At 39.4% G+C, this 18,183-nt stretch overlaps 1 protein-coding gene across 31 annotated transcripts in view; it reads left to right on the top strand.

The window, feature by feature from the left end:
- CEP170 (centrosomal protein 170) overlaps positions 1-18,183 on the top strand; it is a 122,734-nt gene that overhangs the window by 42,135 nt on the left and 62,416 nt on the right. For all 31 annotated transcript variants that reach the window (XM_021064150.1, XM_021064162.1, XM_021064171.1 and 28 more), the window contains 3 exons: positions 9,710-9,788; positions 16,730-16,788; positions 16,887-17,049. In XM_021064150.1, coding sequence (XP_020919809.1) covers positions 9,710-9,788; positions 16,730-16,788; positions 16,887-17,049 — 301 coding nt within the window. The remainder of the gene's footprint in view (positions 1-9,709; positions 9,789-16,729; positions 16,789-16,886; positions 17,050-18,183) is intronic.

Below are 18,183 nucleotides of genomic sequence, written 5' to 3'. Positions count from 1 at the left end.
GATTTACAGTGCTGTGCCAGTTTCTGCTGTATAGCAGAGTAACCCAGTCATATTGTATATCCATTCCTTTTCTCTCCTTTTTTTTTTTTTGAGACAAATAGGAAATTTATTATATATTTTATCCCATTGTCTATGGCTTTCATCTTTACTATTTAGTATTATCTATTACATTTCAATTTTTCTTTAAAAATTAGCATTATATTAAAATTTATTATGCAACTAAAATTTATAAAGAAAAAAGCCTTATATACTATTAAATATTTTATATAGCATATTAAAAAGAATAACTTAACTGGTAAGAATAACAAAAATAATATACCCTCTGAAAATAAGTAAAATATAAAATGAATAAATTGGTTAAAAAACAGTGTAACTATATAAATATGTCCTCACAATTTGTTACATCTTATTGATTCTTCAATAAAGGCATTACACCATTCTAGGTAATGTGATAAACAAGACATTGTAGACTTTACATTATACCATGGAGAGAAATGGTTAATAATAATGCAATTGTAGAACTATATTATTTAATTGTACAGTTGAATTATTTAATTATAATTATCATAAATTCTTTGATGAAGAGGAAATCAGAATCAGTTCTAAGAAGACTTCAGCATTCCAAGAATGATGTCAAATGACCCCATTCATGGTGGATTATGCTCTTATTTACTATGAGATATATTTCTTCTTCAGAGACTCCTCATTTGTGTATCAATTGTAGATTTTTGGTTTGCAGTTATTCTGAAGTTTTGATATGAGTCTATATGTATATGAGATTGTTTTAAGTTGTTGTTCTCTTAATTGCAAGTTCATCTCCAGTGTCCTGCATTTGTACTCACCTCTTCTCATGATTTCTGATTTTGGTGGCATAATTGTGGATGGATGATTTCGTATCTTTACTGTATATATCCCTTTACTGGTGAGCCTTGTCATTTGTGGAATTTTTGTTTCCTGTTGCTGTCTTTTCTTTTCTGCCTAGAGAAGTTCCTTGAGTATTTGTTGTAAGGCTGGTTTAGTGTTGCTGAATTCTCTCAGCTTTTGCTTATCTGTGAAGGTTTTGATTTCTCCTTCAAATCTGAACAAGAGCCTTGCTGGGTAGAGTAATCTTGGTTGGAGATTTTTTCCTTTCATCACGTTAAGGATATCATGCCACTCCCTTCTGGCCTGCAGAGTTTCTGTTGAAAAATCTGCCGATAACCTTATCGGGGTTTCCTTGTATGTGACTTGTTTCTTTTCCCTAGCTGCTTTCAAGATTTTCTCTTTGTCTTTAGTTTTGGTCAGTTTGATTTATATGTGTCTCAGTGTATTCCTCCTTGGGTTTATTTTGTATGGTACTCATTGTGCTTCCTGGATTTGAGTGAGTGGTTCCTTTTCCATGTGAGGGAAGTTTTCGGCTATTATCTCTTGGAATATTTTTTCTGTCCCCTTCTCTCTCTCTTCCCCTTCTGGCACCCCTATAATACGGATGTTGGTGCGTTTAACATTGTCCCAGAGTTCTCTGAGACTCTTCATTTCTTTTCAATCTTTTTTCTCTTTTCTGTTCCACATCCGTAGTTTCTACTAATCTGTCCTCCACCTCGCTTATTCGTTCTTCTGCCTCCTGTATTCTGCTGTTAGCTGCTTCTAGTGAATTTTTTATTTCAGTTATTGTATTTTGCATCTCTTCTTAAGTTTTACATCTTGTATCTCTTTGGTCAGTGTTTCCTGTAAGTTATCCATCTGTGTCTTCAGTTTATTTCCAATGTCTTGCATCATCTTCAGCATCAACAGTCTGAAGTCTTTTTCCTGGAGGCTGAGAATCTCCTCATCACTTAGCAGATTTTCTGGGGTTTTTCCTTTCTCCCTCATCTGAGTTATAGTTCTCTGTCTTTTCATTTTTATAGGTTTTTGGTGTGGTGACCTTTTTATAGATAATAGACCTGTAGCCTCTCTTACTTCTGGTGTCTGCCCCCCTTGTGGCTGAAGTCAGTATGGGGGCTTGCTGTAGGCTTCCTGATGGGAGGGGCTGATGCCTGCCCACTGGTAGGTGGAGCTGATTCTAATCCCTCTGGTGGGTGGGGCTTAGTCTCTGGATGGAATTAGAGGCAGCTGTGTGCCTGAGGGGTCTTTAGGTAGCCTGTTTACTGAGGAGTGGGGCTGTGATCCCACCTGGATTGTTGTTTGCCCTGGGGCTTCTCAGCTGCTGACTGGCAGGTGGGGCCAGATTTTTCCCAAAATGGTCACCTCCAGAGAAAGGCAGCTGCTGAATATTCCCGAGAGTTTTGCCTTCAATGTCCCTCCCTCACAGCAAGCCATGTTCACCCCTGTTTTCCCAAGATGTCCTCCAAGAACTGCAGTCAGGTTTGACCCAGATTCCTATGGAGACCTCACTCTGCCCTGGGATCCAGTGCACGTGGACGTCTGTGTGCGCCTTTTAAGAATGGGGTCTCTGTTTCCCCCAGTCCTGTGGCACTCCTGTGCACAAGCCCCACTGGCCTTCAATGCCAGATGCTCGAGGGGCTCTTTCTCCCAGTGTCAGATCCCAGCATGTGAGGGTTTGATGTGGGGCTCAGAACTCTAACTCCTGTAGGTGAGTCTCTGTGAACCAGTTAGTTTCCAGTCTGTGGGGCTTCCCACCCGGGAGGTATGGGGTTGTTTATATCGTGAAATCGCCCCTCCTACTTCTTGATGTGGCCTCCTCTTTTTCTTCTGGAGTAGGGTATCTTTTTTAAGGTTTCCAGTCCATTTGGGTGGGGATTGCTCAGCTTTTAGTTGTGAATTTTGTTGTTTTTAGGAGAGAAGTTGAGCTCCAGTCCTTCTATTCCACCATCTTAATCCTCTCCTGTCCATTCCTTTTCTTATTTAATCTTCCATCATGGTCTATCCCAAGAGAATGGGTATATCCCACAGCACAATACAGTAGGACCTTGTTGTTTATCCATCCTATTTATAATAGTTTGCCTCTGCTAACCTCAAACTCCCAGTCCATTCCACTCTCTCCTCCCTCCCCACTGGCAATCCAAAGTCTGTTCTCTATGTCTGTAAGTCTGTTTCTGTTCTATAGATATGTTCATTTGTGCCATATTTTAGATTCCACATATGAGTGATATCATATGGTATTTGTCTTTCTCTTTCTGACTTGCTTCATTAGTATGATAATCTGTAGTTGCATCCATGATGCTGCAGATGGCATTATTTCATTCTTTTATATGGTTGAGTAGTCTTACACTCTATATATACACGCATCTTCTTTATCCATTCATCTGTTAATGGATGTTTAGGCTGTTTCCATGTCTTGGCTGTTGTGAATAGTGCTCAGTGAACATAGGTGTGCATGTATCCTTTTTTTTTTTTTTTTTTTAAGGGCAACATCCATGGTATATGAAAGTTCCCAGGGTTCAGTCGGAGCTACAGCTGCTGGCCTACACCACAGCCACAGCAACTTGGGATCTGAGCCGTGTCTGCCACCTGCACCATAGCTCTCAGCAATGCTGGATGCCCAACCCTCTGAGCCAGGCCAGGGATCAAATCCACATCCCCGTGGATCCTAGTTGGATTTGTTCCCACTGTGCCATAATGGGAACTCTGTGCATGTATCTTTTTGAGTGAGAGTTTGGTTCGGATGTATCCCCAGGAGTGAGATTGCTAAATCATATGGTAGTTCTGTATTTAGTTTTCTGATGACCCTCCATGCTGTTTTCCATAGTGGTTGTACCAGTTTACATTCCCAGCAATGTAGGAGGGTTCCCTTTTCTCCACACCCTCTCCAGCATTTGTTGTTTGTAGACTTATTAATGATAGCCATTCTGTGAGAGGTGGTACTTCATTGTAGTTTTGATTTGTGCTTCTCTAATAATTAGTGGTGTTGAACATCTTTTCAAGTGCCTACTGGCCATCCATTTGCCTTTTTTGGAGAAATGCCTATTTAGGTCTTCTGCCCATTTTTCAACTGGGTTGCTTGTTTTGTTGTTGCTGTTGTACGGTTGTCTCTATATTTTGGAGATTAAGCTCTTGTCATTTGCATCATTTTGTCCCTTTCCATAGGTTGTCCTTTCATTTTGTTTATGGTTTCCTTTGCCATGCAAAATCTTGTAAGTTTGATTTGGTCTCATTTGTTTATTTTTGTTTTTATTTTGATTGCCTTGGGAGACTGACCAAAGAAAACATTTGTTCAGTTTGTGCCAGAGAATATTTTGCTTCTGTTCTCTTTTAGTAGTTTGATAATGTCATGTCTTAGGTTTAAGTCTTTAATAAGCCGTTTTGAGTTTATTTTTATGTGTGGTGTGAGGATGTGTTCTAGTTTCATTGATTTGCATACAGCTGTCCAGTTTTGCCAGCACCATTTGCTGAAGAAGCTCTCTTTTTCCCATTTTATATTCTTGCCTTCTTTGTTGAAGAATAATTGACCATAGATGTCTGGGTTTATTTCTGGATTCTCTCTTCTATTCTGTTGATCCTCTGTCTCTTCGTCTTTTTTTTTTTTTTTGTATTTTCTAGGGCGTCACCTGTGGCATATGGGGGTTCCCAGGCTAGGGGTCTCATCAGAGCTGTAGCCACTGGCCTACACCACAGCCACAGCAATGTGGGATCTGAGCCACATCTGCGACCTACACCACAGCTCACAGCAACACCGGATCCTTAACCCACTGAGCAAGGCCAGGGATCGAACCCACAACGTCATGGTTCCTAGTTGGATTCATTAACCACTGTGCCACGACAGAAGTGCCGGGGGCCTAGTTTTGAATCTCAGTCTGTGATACATAAGTGTTACAACCTTGAGCAAATTCCTTATTCTCACTGAAATTCTATTTTCTCATATGTATTCATATTAGTTCCCAAAGTTGTGCAGAAATATCATGAGTTGAATTTTATGAATGTGAAGACAATGCAGAATTTAACACAGTGAAACAGTAATTCCAGCTCTGTAGAATTTTCATGAAGATGAAATGTAACAATACATGTGAGTGTGCCTGTTACTGTACTTCAAAGCATTACACAAATGATAAATGTACTGTTTCCCAAATGGATAGCTCAGGAAATATGCCAGAATGGACTTTGTTAGCCAGTCTGTGAACTACCAGCTATCATGCATTTTATTGCTAGAGAACTAGTAGACTGTTATTCACAGTCTGTTTTTTTCGTAAAATTCCTATAGTTTTAGAAATTTGAGCACCAGGTTAAAAATATAGTTTCAGAAGGAACACTGTGTAGTGATTATGATCACAGCTTCATTTCTTACTAGTGGTGTAACCCTGGATAAGTTACTTCATTTTTCTGTCCCTTAATGTAATGTAACTTCATTTAATTTAATCTGAGCAGCACTTGTGACCTGTCCTACAGCAGAGGCAACGCCAGATCCTTTAAACCACTGCATGGGGACAGGGATCGAACCTGCACCTCTGCAGCAACTCAGCTGCTGCAGTCAGATTTTTAACCCACTGCACCACAGTAGGAATTCCAATAAGTTAATGATTTTAAACGCCTAGAGGAGTACATACTAAGCATTTAGTAAGTGTTAGTTACTATTATTGTTATGGTAAGAGAAGTAATTAAAACAAGTTAAGCATCCTGTAGCCTGTCTACTTTGCAGTGACTACATAACACTATTAAATTTGTTTAGAAAGCACTTACCTACTAAACTCAACTTGTAAATAACTGCCTGTGACCACTTCCACTTGTACTGCCTTTCATCCTCCCCTCAGATACACTCCCAACTACCTAGGTCCGCACTTGATATTACTACCAGAGATGAGGTGGTTGTGCCTGGGGAAGCTGGAACGGGTTCTGTAGCTGATGTTAGAGTGGGCTGCAAGCCCCTTGGGGCTCCTCTTGTTGGCTTTCAGTCCTTTCTGCCTCCTCTGTCCCCTGGAGCCCCTGCACCTCTGTTAGCTTCCATGGCCTCTTGGTTCCACTCCTACCCCATTCCGCCTCAGCTCCCTACCTTCCACCCCCTGCCGTGTCCCCTCTCACACCGGAGTTCCTGCAGCAGCAGACCAGTGTGGCCTAGAGTGAGGAGGGCATGAAGAGAGTGGTTCGAGGAAGAAGAGACGGCCTTTGTCACCGGCAGCATGATTGCCGTGGTTGTGCTGCCGGCCACTCAGTTCGAAATTTCCCAGAGCATATAGTACATGGTGATTATATGATTTTATAAGTCAGTTATGTTATTTATTTGTATATAAATCAAATACACATTTATCTGGTTCAGTGTGCTTCTCTGAGGTTAGTGGTTTGGATGGGGAGGTTTGAGGAGCTGGCTTGGCTTAGCTTGGGCAGCCGAGCTTCCTTGATGCGCAGAGAACAGAGATCGTGGGATTTGTAGTTCAGGGACCTGACCTTGAATTCCAGTAACTCTGCTTGTGAACTCTGAGGTCTTGATTGTTACTTTGCTCTCTGTGCCTCATGGTCCTCATCGCTCTTACCTACCAGGTAGAGGTATGATCAAATCAAAAAATAGGTGTTTTCTTATGTTAATGAAGAAAAAATTTTTCTGATAATGTCAGTAAGAAACAAAACCTGTTTTTCTTTAAATATGTAATTTATTAAAGTGCTTTGTCATCAATTTATTAAAAAGACTTTTCTCCTTTTAGTCTTTGGAATTTGCTCTGCTCTTGTCATTTCAAGCTGTCAGGAGACTTTTTGCCCCCAGATGTTTTCACTTAGTTTTTGTGAGCCGAAACTTTGAGTCTGGCTCATAGTTCCTACTCCTTTTTAGACTTTAGGGATTATCTCTGTCGTAAATGCCAGCATGTTTAAATGATATGTTTCTTAATCTATGAAAGTACTTAGTACCTTATGTGAAAAACAATAGGTACTTACTATTTAAGAGTTGAACAATAAGCTCTAAGTGGAATTTATAGGTCATTTTAGGCCTTTTGGGTAAATATGGTATTTTAGGTTGAGATAGTTGTAAATAAAATTGGTTTGGGGAGCCTGTTGTGGCTCAGTGGTTAACAGACCCAACTGGCATCCATAAGGATGCGGGTTCAATCCCTGGCCTCGCTCAGTGGGTTAAGGATCCAGCGTTGCCCTGAGCTGTGGTGTAGGTCGCAGACGCGGCTCAGATCCCACGTTGCTGTGGGTGTGTGTGGTGTAGGTCAGCAGCTACAGCTCCAACTTGACCCGTAGCCTGGGAACTTCCATATGCCTTGGATGCAACCCTAAAAAAACCAAAAAAAAAAAAAAAAAAAAAAAAAAAAAAAAAAGTGGTTTGCAACTGTGGCATTTCTCCTAGGCCACATACCTAATTATTTATCTTATGCTTATGAAACATCAGCTAATCAATATTTTCTTTATTCATCTCTTTTCCATCATTTTCCTCAGCTTTTTTCTTCTGTAATTAATATAGACTGGCAAACTCAAGATAAAAGTTTTAAAACACTCTAAAATTCATTTGTAAATGAACTTGAAATTAGAGTTTATCAATGCCTGAAGCCTTTGAATTTTCTTCTGTATTAACATTCCAACCTTTCCGTGAAGCATGTTGGGAGCTTGTTATTTAGGGTTACTCATAAATGATGCTAATGTGTGATCTTGAGTTTTAGTAGTATTCTCCTGTCTCCTTATATTTGAAATAAGATTGCAACTTCTATTTTTTTTTTTTATAGAGTTAGACACTGGTATTCTTTGACATTATTACATAGTATGAGCTATGTATAGGAATTTGGGAATATGACCATAATAGCACAGTCCCCTTATATATATTTTTTTCTGTATAACATTCAGGACCCTTCTGAATTTCTTCACTGTGGAGGGAACCTTCCCAAGTAAGGTATCATGGCCATCTCAAGTCCAATAAAATAAAAGATGGGAAAAATGAAATTCAGAAGGAAAGAGTAAAGTAATTTTTAAAGTTTCAACTTATCAAAGAAAAACTTGCTGGGCATTTATATGATGTCTACATTCCAGGCAATTACATAAAAAACATTGTTCTGGAGTTCCCGCCATGGCACAGTGGTTAACGAATCCGACTAGAAACCATGAGGTTGCGGGTTCGATCCCAGGCCTTGCTGAGTGGGTTAAGGCTCCGGCGTTGTCGTGAGCTGTGGTGTAGGTCGCAGATGCGGCTCAGATCCTGCGTTGCTGTGGCTCTGGTGCAGGCCGGCGGCTACAGCTCCGATTCGACCCCTAGCCTGGGAACCTCCATATGCCGTGGGAGCGGCCCAAGAAATGGCAAAAAGACAAAAAAAAAAAATTAAAAAAAAAAACAACTAAATCAAATAAGTATTGAGCAGAAACATCAAAAAATAAAACTGTCAAATTTCTTTTAAAGTACGGTATTGTCCATTTCTTATTGAAAAGTATTTCATGCCCCTTATTGACTTTGGCTAACTGGATGAAAAATATCTTAGTTTCTTTTTGACCTTGAAAACATTCTTCTCTCATCAACTCTTGCATTATGGGAAATTTGGCCAGGATTATCTTCATCTGAAGACTCAAAGTCTGCTATTTTGCTTACATTATTTTCATTTTATCATTGTTATAGTCTAGAGTGCAGCTCTCCGTTTTGTATTTCTCTGATACTTGTGAAACATCTTCCTGCCTGTTTTTTCTTCATCTTTGCCTTTATGAATGTTAAATGAAAAATTCTTAAATCTCAGTTTGTGCTCTTTGATAGCTTAGAAAAAAGACAAAAGATGGTGTTTCCAGATGTCTTTTATATCCTCTTGGAAAGATGGTGCAATATTTTGGATAATGCAGCAAGAAACCTGAAGATTGATGAAATAGTGATGATTTATTCCATGATTGCATCACCCTTCTAGCTCTGTGCTAGCAGCCAGTAGCCAGTAGTGTGGCTCTTGAGCACTTGAAATGTGACTAGTCTGAAAAACAGTCCCCACCCTTCCAAAAAGAGTGTAAAATATCTTTTTAATTTTTATATTGGTTATTTGTTAAAGTAGCACTATTTTGAATGTATGGGTTAAATTAGAATTATAGTATTATAATTAATTTCACCTCCTTGAATTTACCCTTTTAATGTGCCTGCTAAGAAATTTAAAGGCAAACGTGTAGCTTCTCTTAGTGACTTGCATGTGTTTCTGTTGGATAGTGATGTTCTAGGTAATTCCATTCCTCTGTTACTATTTTGGTCATTTTCAGCATAGTCAGAAATAATTGATAAGATGAAATAATCACAGGATGATGATGAAACAAAATGTTTCAAGATAACGGGAAAAAATAAGGTATCTATAATGTATGTTGTCTTAAATTCATAAAAGGGTCCAAAGGCCTCAGATGGCAATAAAATAAAATGGAATGAATTTTATTCAACTTGAAAATTTTTCTTTTTGTATTTTGGAAGACTTCTAAGAATAAAAATAATGAAATCTCAATCCTCACAAATAATTGTAGTTGTCCAGAAAAGCTCAAGTTGAGTCCAGTGGACCCTGATAGTATATCGAGAGCTAACTCTTTTACCCTTTACAATTTCTAGCTTTGCACAAGAGCTTTTCTTGGCATCATGTTTAGGTGCCTAAATTTGTCTTGGCAGCATAGTGGGCTTGGAGCAACTGCAGCCTGGCTCTTTGTGTGTTACTTGTAATAGTAATACAGGGATTGGTATGAAATCCTTGATTAGCGTATACGATGCAGAATGTATTTTATGATGATACGCAAGCTGTATTAGCCACCATATGACATATATTTTATATCAGGTTTGAATATTTGCTTGTCTAAAATATAATGATTTTATACTTCATATGTAACTTAACATCTTTTTTTTCTCTTGTAGACTTTTGTGAATGATGTAAGGATTCCCGAACAGACTTACATCACCTTGAAACTTGAAGATAAGCTGAGATTTGGATATGATATCCTTAGATATTGTGCATTTATTTAAATTTATTTAAAAATCTTTACTCCAGTGTAAAATGACGTTTCTTGAGACAAAAGAATTCATAATATAAGCATGCTGGCAGGTTTGATCCACTGGATCAAATCTGGTGGATCCACCTGTGGTCATGGCAGGATCCTTACCCTCCTGCCCTGGGCTAGGGATTGAACCGGCAATGCCACAGAGATAAGCCAGATCATTACCCCACTGTGCCACAGCGGGAACTCCTGCTTATGATTTTTGAGCACCATGTGTAAAAGACTATTGGGCTGTTACAGTGGCAGAGATTATGTAGGATGAATTTTTTTTTTTTTTTTTTTGTCTTTTTAGGGCTGTACCCGCGGCATATGGAGGTTCCCAGGCTAGGGGTCGAATAGGAGCTGTAGCTGCCGGCCTGCACCACAGCTCATGGCAACGCCGGCTCCTTAAGCAGATGGAACCTGTGTCCTCATGGATGCTGGTCAGGTTTGTTTCCACTGAGCCACAACGGGAACCCCGAGGGTGAAATTTTATATGTTACATTTATTTTTTCTGATACCAGACTGAAGTCATTATTGTGCTTTATTCATGTTAAAATTTAGCTTAATAGTTAGCTATTCTGCAAACTGTTATACCTTATAGTTGAAAGCTACTCTAATTAAAATGCCACAGCAATAGAAAGAACATTTCACTGTGAATTGAGACTGGGACTAAGAAACAGAATTTGTCTGCCAAAAGTATTTTTTCAAACGACTTAAAGTGTTTAATTTCAAGAGAAATTAAGTGATTTGGAAAAGCAGGTAGTGAAATATCCAAGTTAAAGAAACGACTATAAACTCAGGAGGTAGAATAAAATGCCGTAGTGACCAGGATAAACTCCAGAAGGAGCTAATATGTGTCCAGGTGGCCAGAAATGTAGCGGATAAGCAAGCATGAGTTCGTCCCTTTACTATTATTCATTAAAGTCTCCTGTACGCCAGGCATAGCCCCTGATGAATAGGGGTCCAGGGGTGAAGGAAACAGTCCAGTCCCTGCCATCTGTGAGCTTACACTGTAATGGGGTTGGAGGGAGCTGAGGGCACTCACACAAGAGGTAACAGAGGGTGTTTAAGTCTGTGGTGGAAAAGTGTAAATGGAGTACGGAGCTAGTGGCGGGGAGTGGGGAAGTTATAATTTTTAAAAGGTTATTCACAGAGACCTCACTGAGAAGCCACCATTGGAGCCAGATAAGGATGGATCTGGAGAAACTGCTCTTCAGACAGATAGAAGAGTTAAGTGCAAAAGACTTCAACCAGGAGCCCGTTTGGCCTGTTTGAGGACCGGCCTTAAAAGTCAGTGTGGGGAGTTCCCGTCGTGGCGCAGTGGTTAACAAATCTGACTAGGAACCATGAGGTTGCGGGTTCGGTCCCTGCCCTTGCTCAGTGGGTTGACGATCCGGCGTTGCCGTGGGCTGTGGTGTAGGTTGCAGACGCGGCTCGGATCCCGAGTTGCTGTGGCTCTGGCATAGGCCGGTGGCTACAGCTCCGATTGGACCCCTAGCCTGGGAACCTCCATATGCCGCGGGAGCGGCCCAAGAAATAGCAACAACAACAACAAAAAGACAAAAGACAAAAAAAAAAAAAAAAAAAGTCAGTGTGGCTGGAGGCAGAAGGTGTCAGCCCTGAGAGGCCGCTCTAAGATTTTTGGCTTGTAGTGAAACAGGGAGCTCTGAGAGGGTTTGATCAGAGAAGTGACCTGATAAAGACTTAGATGTTTAAAAGGGTCCTCTGGTTACTCTTGTTCAGGGACTAAGGGGGGAGGTGGGCAGGGGTGATGAGAGAGGCCCGTTAGGAGGCTGTACAGGAGCTGTAGTAGCTCCCGGTGAGCCATAATGGAAGTTTGGACCATTGGGGGATAGAAGCAGAGGCAGCGAGACATGCTGTACCTATTTTGGAGATGGAGCCATTAATATTCTTAATTAGATTGGATGTGGACTAAGAGAAAGAGAAGAGTCAAGGATAAATCTGAGACTTTGCAGCGGATTTAAACAGTTAGAAAAGTGGTGTCAACATTAACTGACAGCAAATCCTGTGAGTAGAACAGATTTTTGTGGAGAAAATGGGAAGCATCTTCTCAAAAAACCAAGCTTTTAGTTTAATCGAATTTTTCAGTTGTTACTGTTGTCTATTTGATTTCTTCTATCTTTATTAATGTCTTCTAGGTGAAAGCCGAAAGCATTCATTTGACACTTTAGCTCTAAAATTCCCCTAAGTAGGAGTTCCCCATTGTGGCTCAGTGGAAGCAAATCTGTTATCCATGAGGATGGATGCAGGTTCGATCCCTGGCCTTTCTCAGTGGGTTAAGGATCCCCGTGTTTCCCTGAGCTGTGGTGTAGGTCACAGATGTGGCTCGGATCTGGCATTGTTGTGGCTGGGGCGTAGGCCAGCGGCTACAGCTCTGATTCAACCCCTAGCCTGGGAACCTCCGTATGCAGTGAGTGCAACCCTAAAAAGACCAAAAAAAAAAAAAAAAAAAAAAAAATTCCCCCAAATACGGGTATACCTCAGAGTATGTAGTTTCAGTTCCAGACCACTGCAGTATTGCAAAAAGCCAGTCACGCAATATTTTTGGTTTCCCAGTGCATATGAAAGTTAGGTTTAAATGATATTGTAGTCTATTAAGTATGCAGTAGTATTATGTGTATATATATATATCTTAATTTAAAAATACTTTATTACTAGGAAATGTTAGCTGTCATCTTTGCATTCAGTGAGTCATAATCTTTTTGCTGGTGGAGGGTCTTGTGTTGATTGTGTGTTGATGGTTGTATCATTGCATCTTTAATTTTTTTTTTTTCTTTTTATGGCCACACCTGCTAGGGGTAGAATTGGAGCTGCAGTTGTAGGCCTGTGCCACAGCCATGGCAATGCCTACTCTGAGCTGTATCCGCGACACCTATGTAGCACCTTTCAGCAGTGCTAGATCCTTAACCTGCTGAGCCACATCGAGAACTCCTTTATCTTTCGTTTTAAGCTGTATCTTCAAGTAACATTATCCCACTTCACATATAGTGTAAGAATGTTATAGTGGGATACTTTCATTTCTTCTGTCCTGATCTTTATGCGACAGTTGTCATACATTTTAATTTTGTGTGTGTTCCAAACCCCATACCACATTGTTATCACTGAAATATCAGTTATCTTTTAAAGAGATTCAAGTAATTAGAAAATTGTCTTCAATTTTTATGGCCACTGTACTCTTGTATCTTAAACAGTATAGTTACTATTTCTTGTGCTCTCTTCATCCTTTTTTATCAATCCACATTTTCATCTCATGTCATTTTCTTTTTATATAGAGAACTTCCTTTAATATTTCTTATAGAATGGCTCTACTGGTGATGAATTCCTTCAGCTTTCATGAGTCTGGAAAAACATTTTGCCTTAGTTATCAGAAGGTGCTACTGCCCGGCATGGAATTCTAGATAACATTGCTTTTCTTCCAGGTGTTGCTTCACTGTATTCTTGTTTGCATTGGTTCTCTTTTTCCCTAGTTTTGAGTAGTTTGTTTATGATATGCCTTTGTGTAGTTTTCTTCACGTTTCTTGTGCTTGGGATTTGTTGAGCTTCTTGTATCTGTGGGTTTATACTTTAAATCAAATTTAGAAAAACTCCAGCCATTATTTATTCAAACTTCTTTCTGTCCTCCCCTCTTTTCCTTCAGGGACTTCAACTAAATGTATATTACACTACTTGACATTGTCTTTTAGTTACTGAGGCTCTGTTTATTATTTTTTAATTGTTCTCTCTGCTTTCAATTTGTTGCATTGTCTTTCAGTTTACTAATCGTTTCTTTGGTAGTGTCTCACCTGCAGTCAACCCATCCAGTATAGTTTTCTCCTCTAGAAATTCAATTTGGAATTTGTTTTTGAAATCTCCCAAGTCTTCACTTTTTAAACCTGTGGAATACATTTACAATAATTGTGTTAACGTGTTTGTTGACGTCTGTAGTTCTGTGTCAGTTTTAATTGATTTTTGCATGCGTTGTGATTTTTGACTGGATGGCAGACATAATGGATTTTACCTTGTTGAGTATTCCATGGGTATTTTTGGATTCCTCTAAGTATTTTTGAGCTTCGTTCTGGGACACATGTTGCTGGGAAACAGTTTTACCATCCTGGGTCTTGCCTTTGTTAGGCTCTCAAGGTTATTCTGGTGCTTATTTCCCACTGCTGAGGCAAGACGAGTCTGTATACTCTGCTCTAGGAGTTAGCAAACTCATTGGCAAACCTGGCTCTCAGCCTGTATTCATAAATAAAGTTTTATTGGAAGCCAGCTATGCCCATTCATTTACATGTTTCTGTGGCTGCTTTCACACTACAGCAGCAGAGTTGAGTAGTTGGAACAAAGGTCATATAGGCCCCCAAACCTAAAACATTCCCATCTGGCCCTTTACAGAAAAAATTCGCCAACCTCCGTTGGATCCAGTGGCTCATGATTCATGAGTTTTTCCAGCGTGGCTGTTGTGAGTAGACACAATTCCTAGCCCTTTGTTAGCCCCGGGCACTGTTACCTCTAATACTTTCATGTGGTTCTTATCTCCGCCATAGGTAGTAGTTTTCTCAAGTGAAGGTACTGGTCAGTACCCAGCTGAATACTTGAGCAAGTCCGTCTCTGCAGTTCTGTCTCTGTGCAGCTCTCCTCTCTTCCGTGCTCAGTCCATGAACTCTAGTCACTTTGGTCTCCCCAGACTCTCAACCCTGTTTCCTCCACAGCTCAGGGAATCTGTCAGTTTCTCTCTGGATTACCCCTCCCTTGTGATTTGGAAACTCCTCTCTCTCTCTCTCTCTCTCTAAGGACTGTGCCCTCTGCATATGGAAGTTCCTAGGCTAGGGTTTGAATTGGAGCTGCAGCCACTGGCCTACACCAGAGCCACACAATGCCGGATCTCTAACTCACTGAGCGAGGCCAGGGATGGAACCCACATCCTCATGGATACTGGTCAGGTTCATTTACCGCTGAGGCACAACGGAAACTCCCTGGAAGCTTTCTTAAAGTAGTGAGTTGGGGCAGTGATTGGACTCACCTTGATTTGTTCCTCTTCCCTCAAGAAGCGCTGTCTTTTGTTGACTGATGTTGATTGTCTTGCAAACCATTGTTTCATGTATTTTGTCCATTTTCAGTTGTTTCTTACTTAAAAATGCCAAAATACCCAAATATTGGTTTTTTTGCTTTTTTCAAGTAAGCAAGATATAAGTAAGCATGTGACTTTTAGATATAATTGACATGACAATGGGTAATATTACTGTGGTTTTGTAACTTATTTACATCATAAGTAATTGTACCTTAGATGGTCATTTTTCTGAATTAAACAAGTTAAAAACAGTTGTCTGGGTCTATACCACTAGGAAGGTAGTAAAATTTGAGGTTAAAAACTGGGGTCAGGGCAGTCTCAAAATCCCCTAGTCTTACCACAGTTCTCAGGTAAATTCCTGACCTCATCAAGAGGATTCTGGAGTGTTTTGGTCCCATGCACAGTAGGTTTTTTTGTAAGGTAAAGTGCCTGAACCTGAGTTAGGCCCTCTTAAAAATTTTTCCCTGATCTTGAGGATGTCTGAATCTAAAGGAGATATCCCAGACTAGCTTTGGGGAAAAGCCATCAATAGAGAAAGCCCAGCAGAAACTTGAAGCATCACAACACCCTTACAGTAGGCTGAGCTCATTTGTTTTCCACTGAAAAAATAGACGTGGCTTTCAGTATTTTTAAGATGCTGTGTTTTCCATTGAAAATATAAGAATGCTTTGAATTGTCTCCAACTAGTAATGAGTTTCTTGGGATAAAACAAAGTTACTCAGTTTTTACTTTTCATTAAATATACTTAGTCATGAAATATATATATCTTCATCCATACCAGCAAATGTGTATCAGCATATGTACATAACAAAAAAGGAAAATGTTAATATTTCACAATTCTGGGTTCCTCCCCTCTAGTCCTCCAGAATAGAACAGAAAGGTGGGTTAATGGAATTGAATAGGATATTCCCAAAGCACTTTAGAGTTCTAAAAAATTCTACGTTTTTATTATTTTAATGAGTAGAAACATGCTCATTAACAAGTTTGCTGCTTGTTATTCATGGGAAGTCTGTCCCCCCGCCCCAAACCCCAAGTGGTCATGGTAATTATAGCTTTCTACCCTTGAAGTCATGGGCGCTCTGAATTGGTAAAGAAGACTAGAATTTAGTATGTGGTTTTAAAAGTCCTTTCATTATGGGCTTAAGTAATGGTGGGAAATGTGACCTCTGCTGTTTAGTGAAAGATCTTTTTAATATACAGAGACATTGTTCTTTCTGGCATAATAATGAAAGCATTCATTATAGCTAGCACTTGGTTCTAATCTGTATAGAATCAGTTGTTTGATAATGTAATATGACCCCGATTGCAATTTATGGGGGAAAGGAGTGGTTGTGGTCACTGTAAAAGCCCTAATTATAGCATTTCTTTTGCACTTTGAAGATGAACTTCATTTTATCAGTGTTTGTGAAGTATGAGTAATCAAATTCCTTCAGGATTTACTGGTGGGTAATCACCGATGACATACTTCTTTTTGCATTTTTGTGATTAGCCCTCAATATAGTTTGACGCAGGTGCTTTTTCTTCTTTGTAGTCATATTATTGTTAGTGAGAAATGAAATGTCTTTTGTGCTCCAATTAATCACCAGTTATTTGCTTCTTGAAGGCCGTGATTATCCAAGTTTAGATTACTTGCTAGATTTTAGGAATTTATTTAGTATTTTAAAATGAAAAATTTTATATCTGTGAACTTGTTTTAATATATAACTCTTAATGGGAATATATAATTCTGTAATTACCTGTCGAAAATAGGCCAATTTCTGTATTATCTTTGATCATTTTAAGGTTGATTATCAAAATTTTGACATTATATTCTTCCTTAGCCCTGTTTACATACAAATCTTTTCACTGTAGTTCGAGGAGAAATGAGGGTCCCTGAAGAAGCTCTAAAGGTAAAAATGTTTTTACTTATTTCATTTGTAAACATGTCGTTTACTAGGGTTGATTTCAGTAATGGATATTTTCATTTCCATTTTTAAATGTTTTGTAGCATGAGAAGTTTACCATTCAGCTTCAGTTGTCCCAAAAATCTTCAGAATCAGAGTCATCAAAATCTGCATGTGCCAAAAGCATAGATTCAAAGGTAGCAGATAGTGCCACAGAAGCACAGCACAAAACTACAGAAGCACTAAAGTCGGAGGAAAAAGCCATGGGTAAGTTAACCTCTTTGACAATATCATGTCAGAGTTCCCGCTGTGGCGCAGCAGGATGGGCAGCGTCTCTGCAGCAGCACCAGGGCTCAGGTTCCATCCCTGGCCCAGCACAGGGGGTTAGGGATCCACATTGCCACAGCTGGTGTAGATTGCAACTGTGGCTCGTATCTCATCCCTGGCTTGGGAACTCCATATGCCTGTGGGGTGGCCCAAAAAGGGAAACAAAAGAAAAAGAAAAGAAAATATCATATTTATACTTGATTATGTATGTCCTTATAAAAATAATGAGAATAGTGACAGTTTCAGAGTGGGTTTTAATGCAGCCAGTGCTTCATTAGAAAGCATTATAAGGAGTTCCCTTTGTGGCTTGATGGGTTAAGAACCCGACATAGTGTCCAAGGATGCAGGTTCCATCCCTGGCCTTACTCCCTGGGTTAAAGATCCAGCATTGATGCAAGCTGTGGCATAGAATGCAGATGCAGCTCGGATGCAGTGTGGCCGTGGTGTAGGCCTGCAGCTGCAGCTCCAATTAGACCTGGGAACTTCCATATTCCACAGGTGTGGCTGTAAAAAGAAAAAAAGAAAGCATTATAAAACATATGGCAGTTGTTTGTAGGTGTGTTTATTAATATGTTGAAATATTTGAGAGAAGTAAATATAATTTGCCTTATAGTATTTTCTTTCACGTTTGTGTGCTTTTCCTCTGAATTACAACTGAAATGAATGAAAAAGAAATGTCCAATAATGGCTATATCATCATAATTTTTGTCACATTTATTGTGTTCCAGGAAATGTGAAAAGTTTTACATAAATAATCTCATTCATACAAAAGCAGTTTTTAAAACTGCTAGACATAGCAAATTGTTTCACATTTAAATCTGTTAGCCCAATTAACAAGTAGTTTGAATTTAGTTACTCTGCACTGGCTTTAGGAGTTAAAAAAAAAAAACAAAACTTACAAATAGTCACTTATACCAAAATTACTTTCTTTTTGTCTTTTATGTTTAGACTTAATGAGCCATTTCTATATACCGTAAAACTGATTGTGCCTTAACAGAAAGCTAATGAGCCATAACAGTTTAACTTTACCTAAATATTAGCCAGTGCAGAATTTCAGTTATTTCATCATGTTCA

Source organism: Sus scrofa, chromosome 10, assembly GCF_000003025.6.
Source record: "Sus scrofa isolate TJ Tabasco breed Duroc chromosome 10, Sscrofa11.1, whole genome shotgun sequence".
Classification (NCBI taxonomy): Eukaryota; Metazoa; Chordata; class Mammalia; order Artiodactyla; family Suidae; genus Sus; species Sus scrofa.
This window is presented reverse-complemented; position numbering and strand designations above follow the sequence as displayed.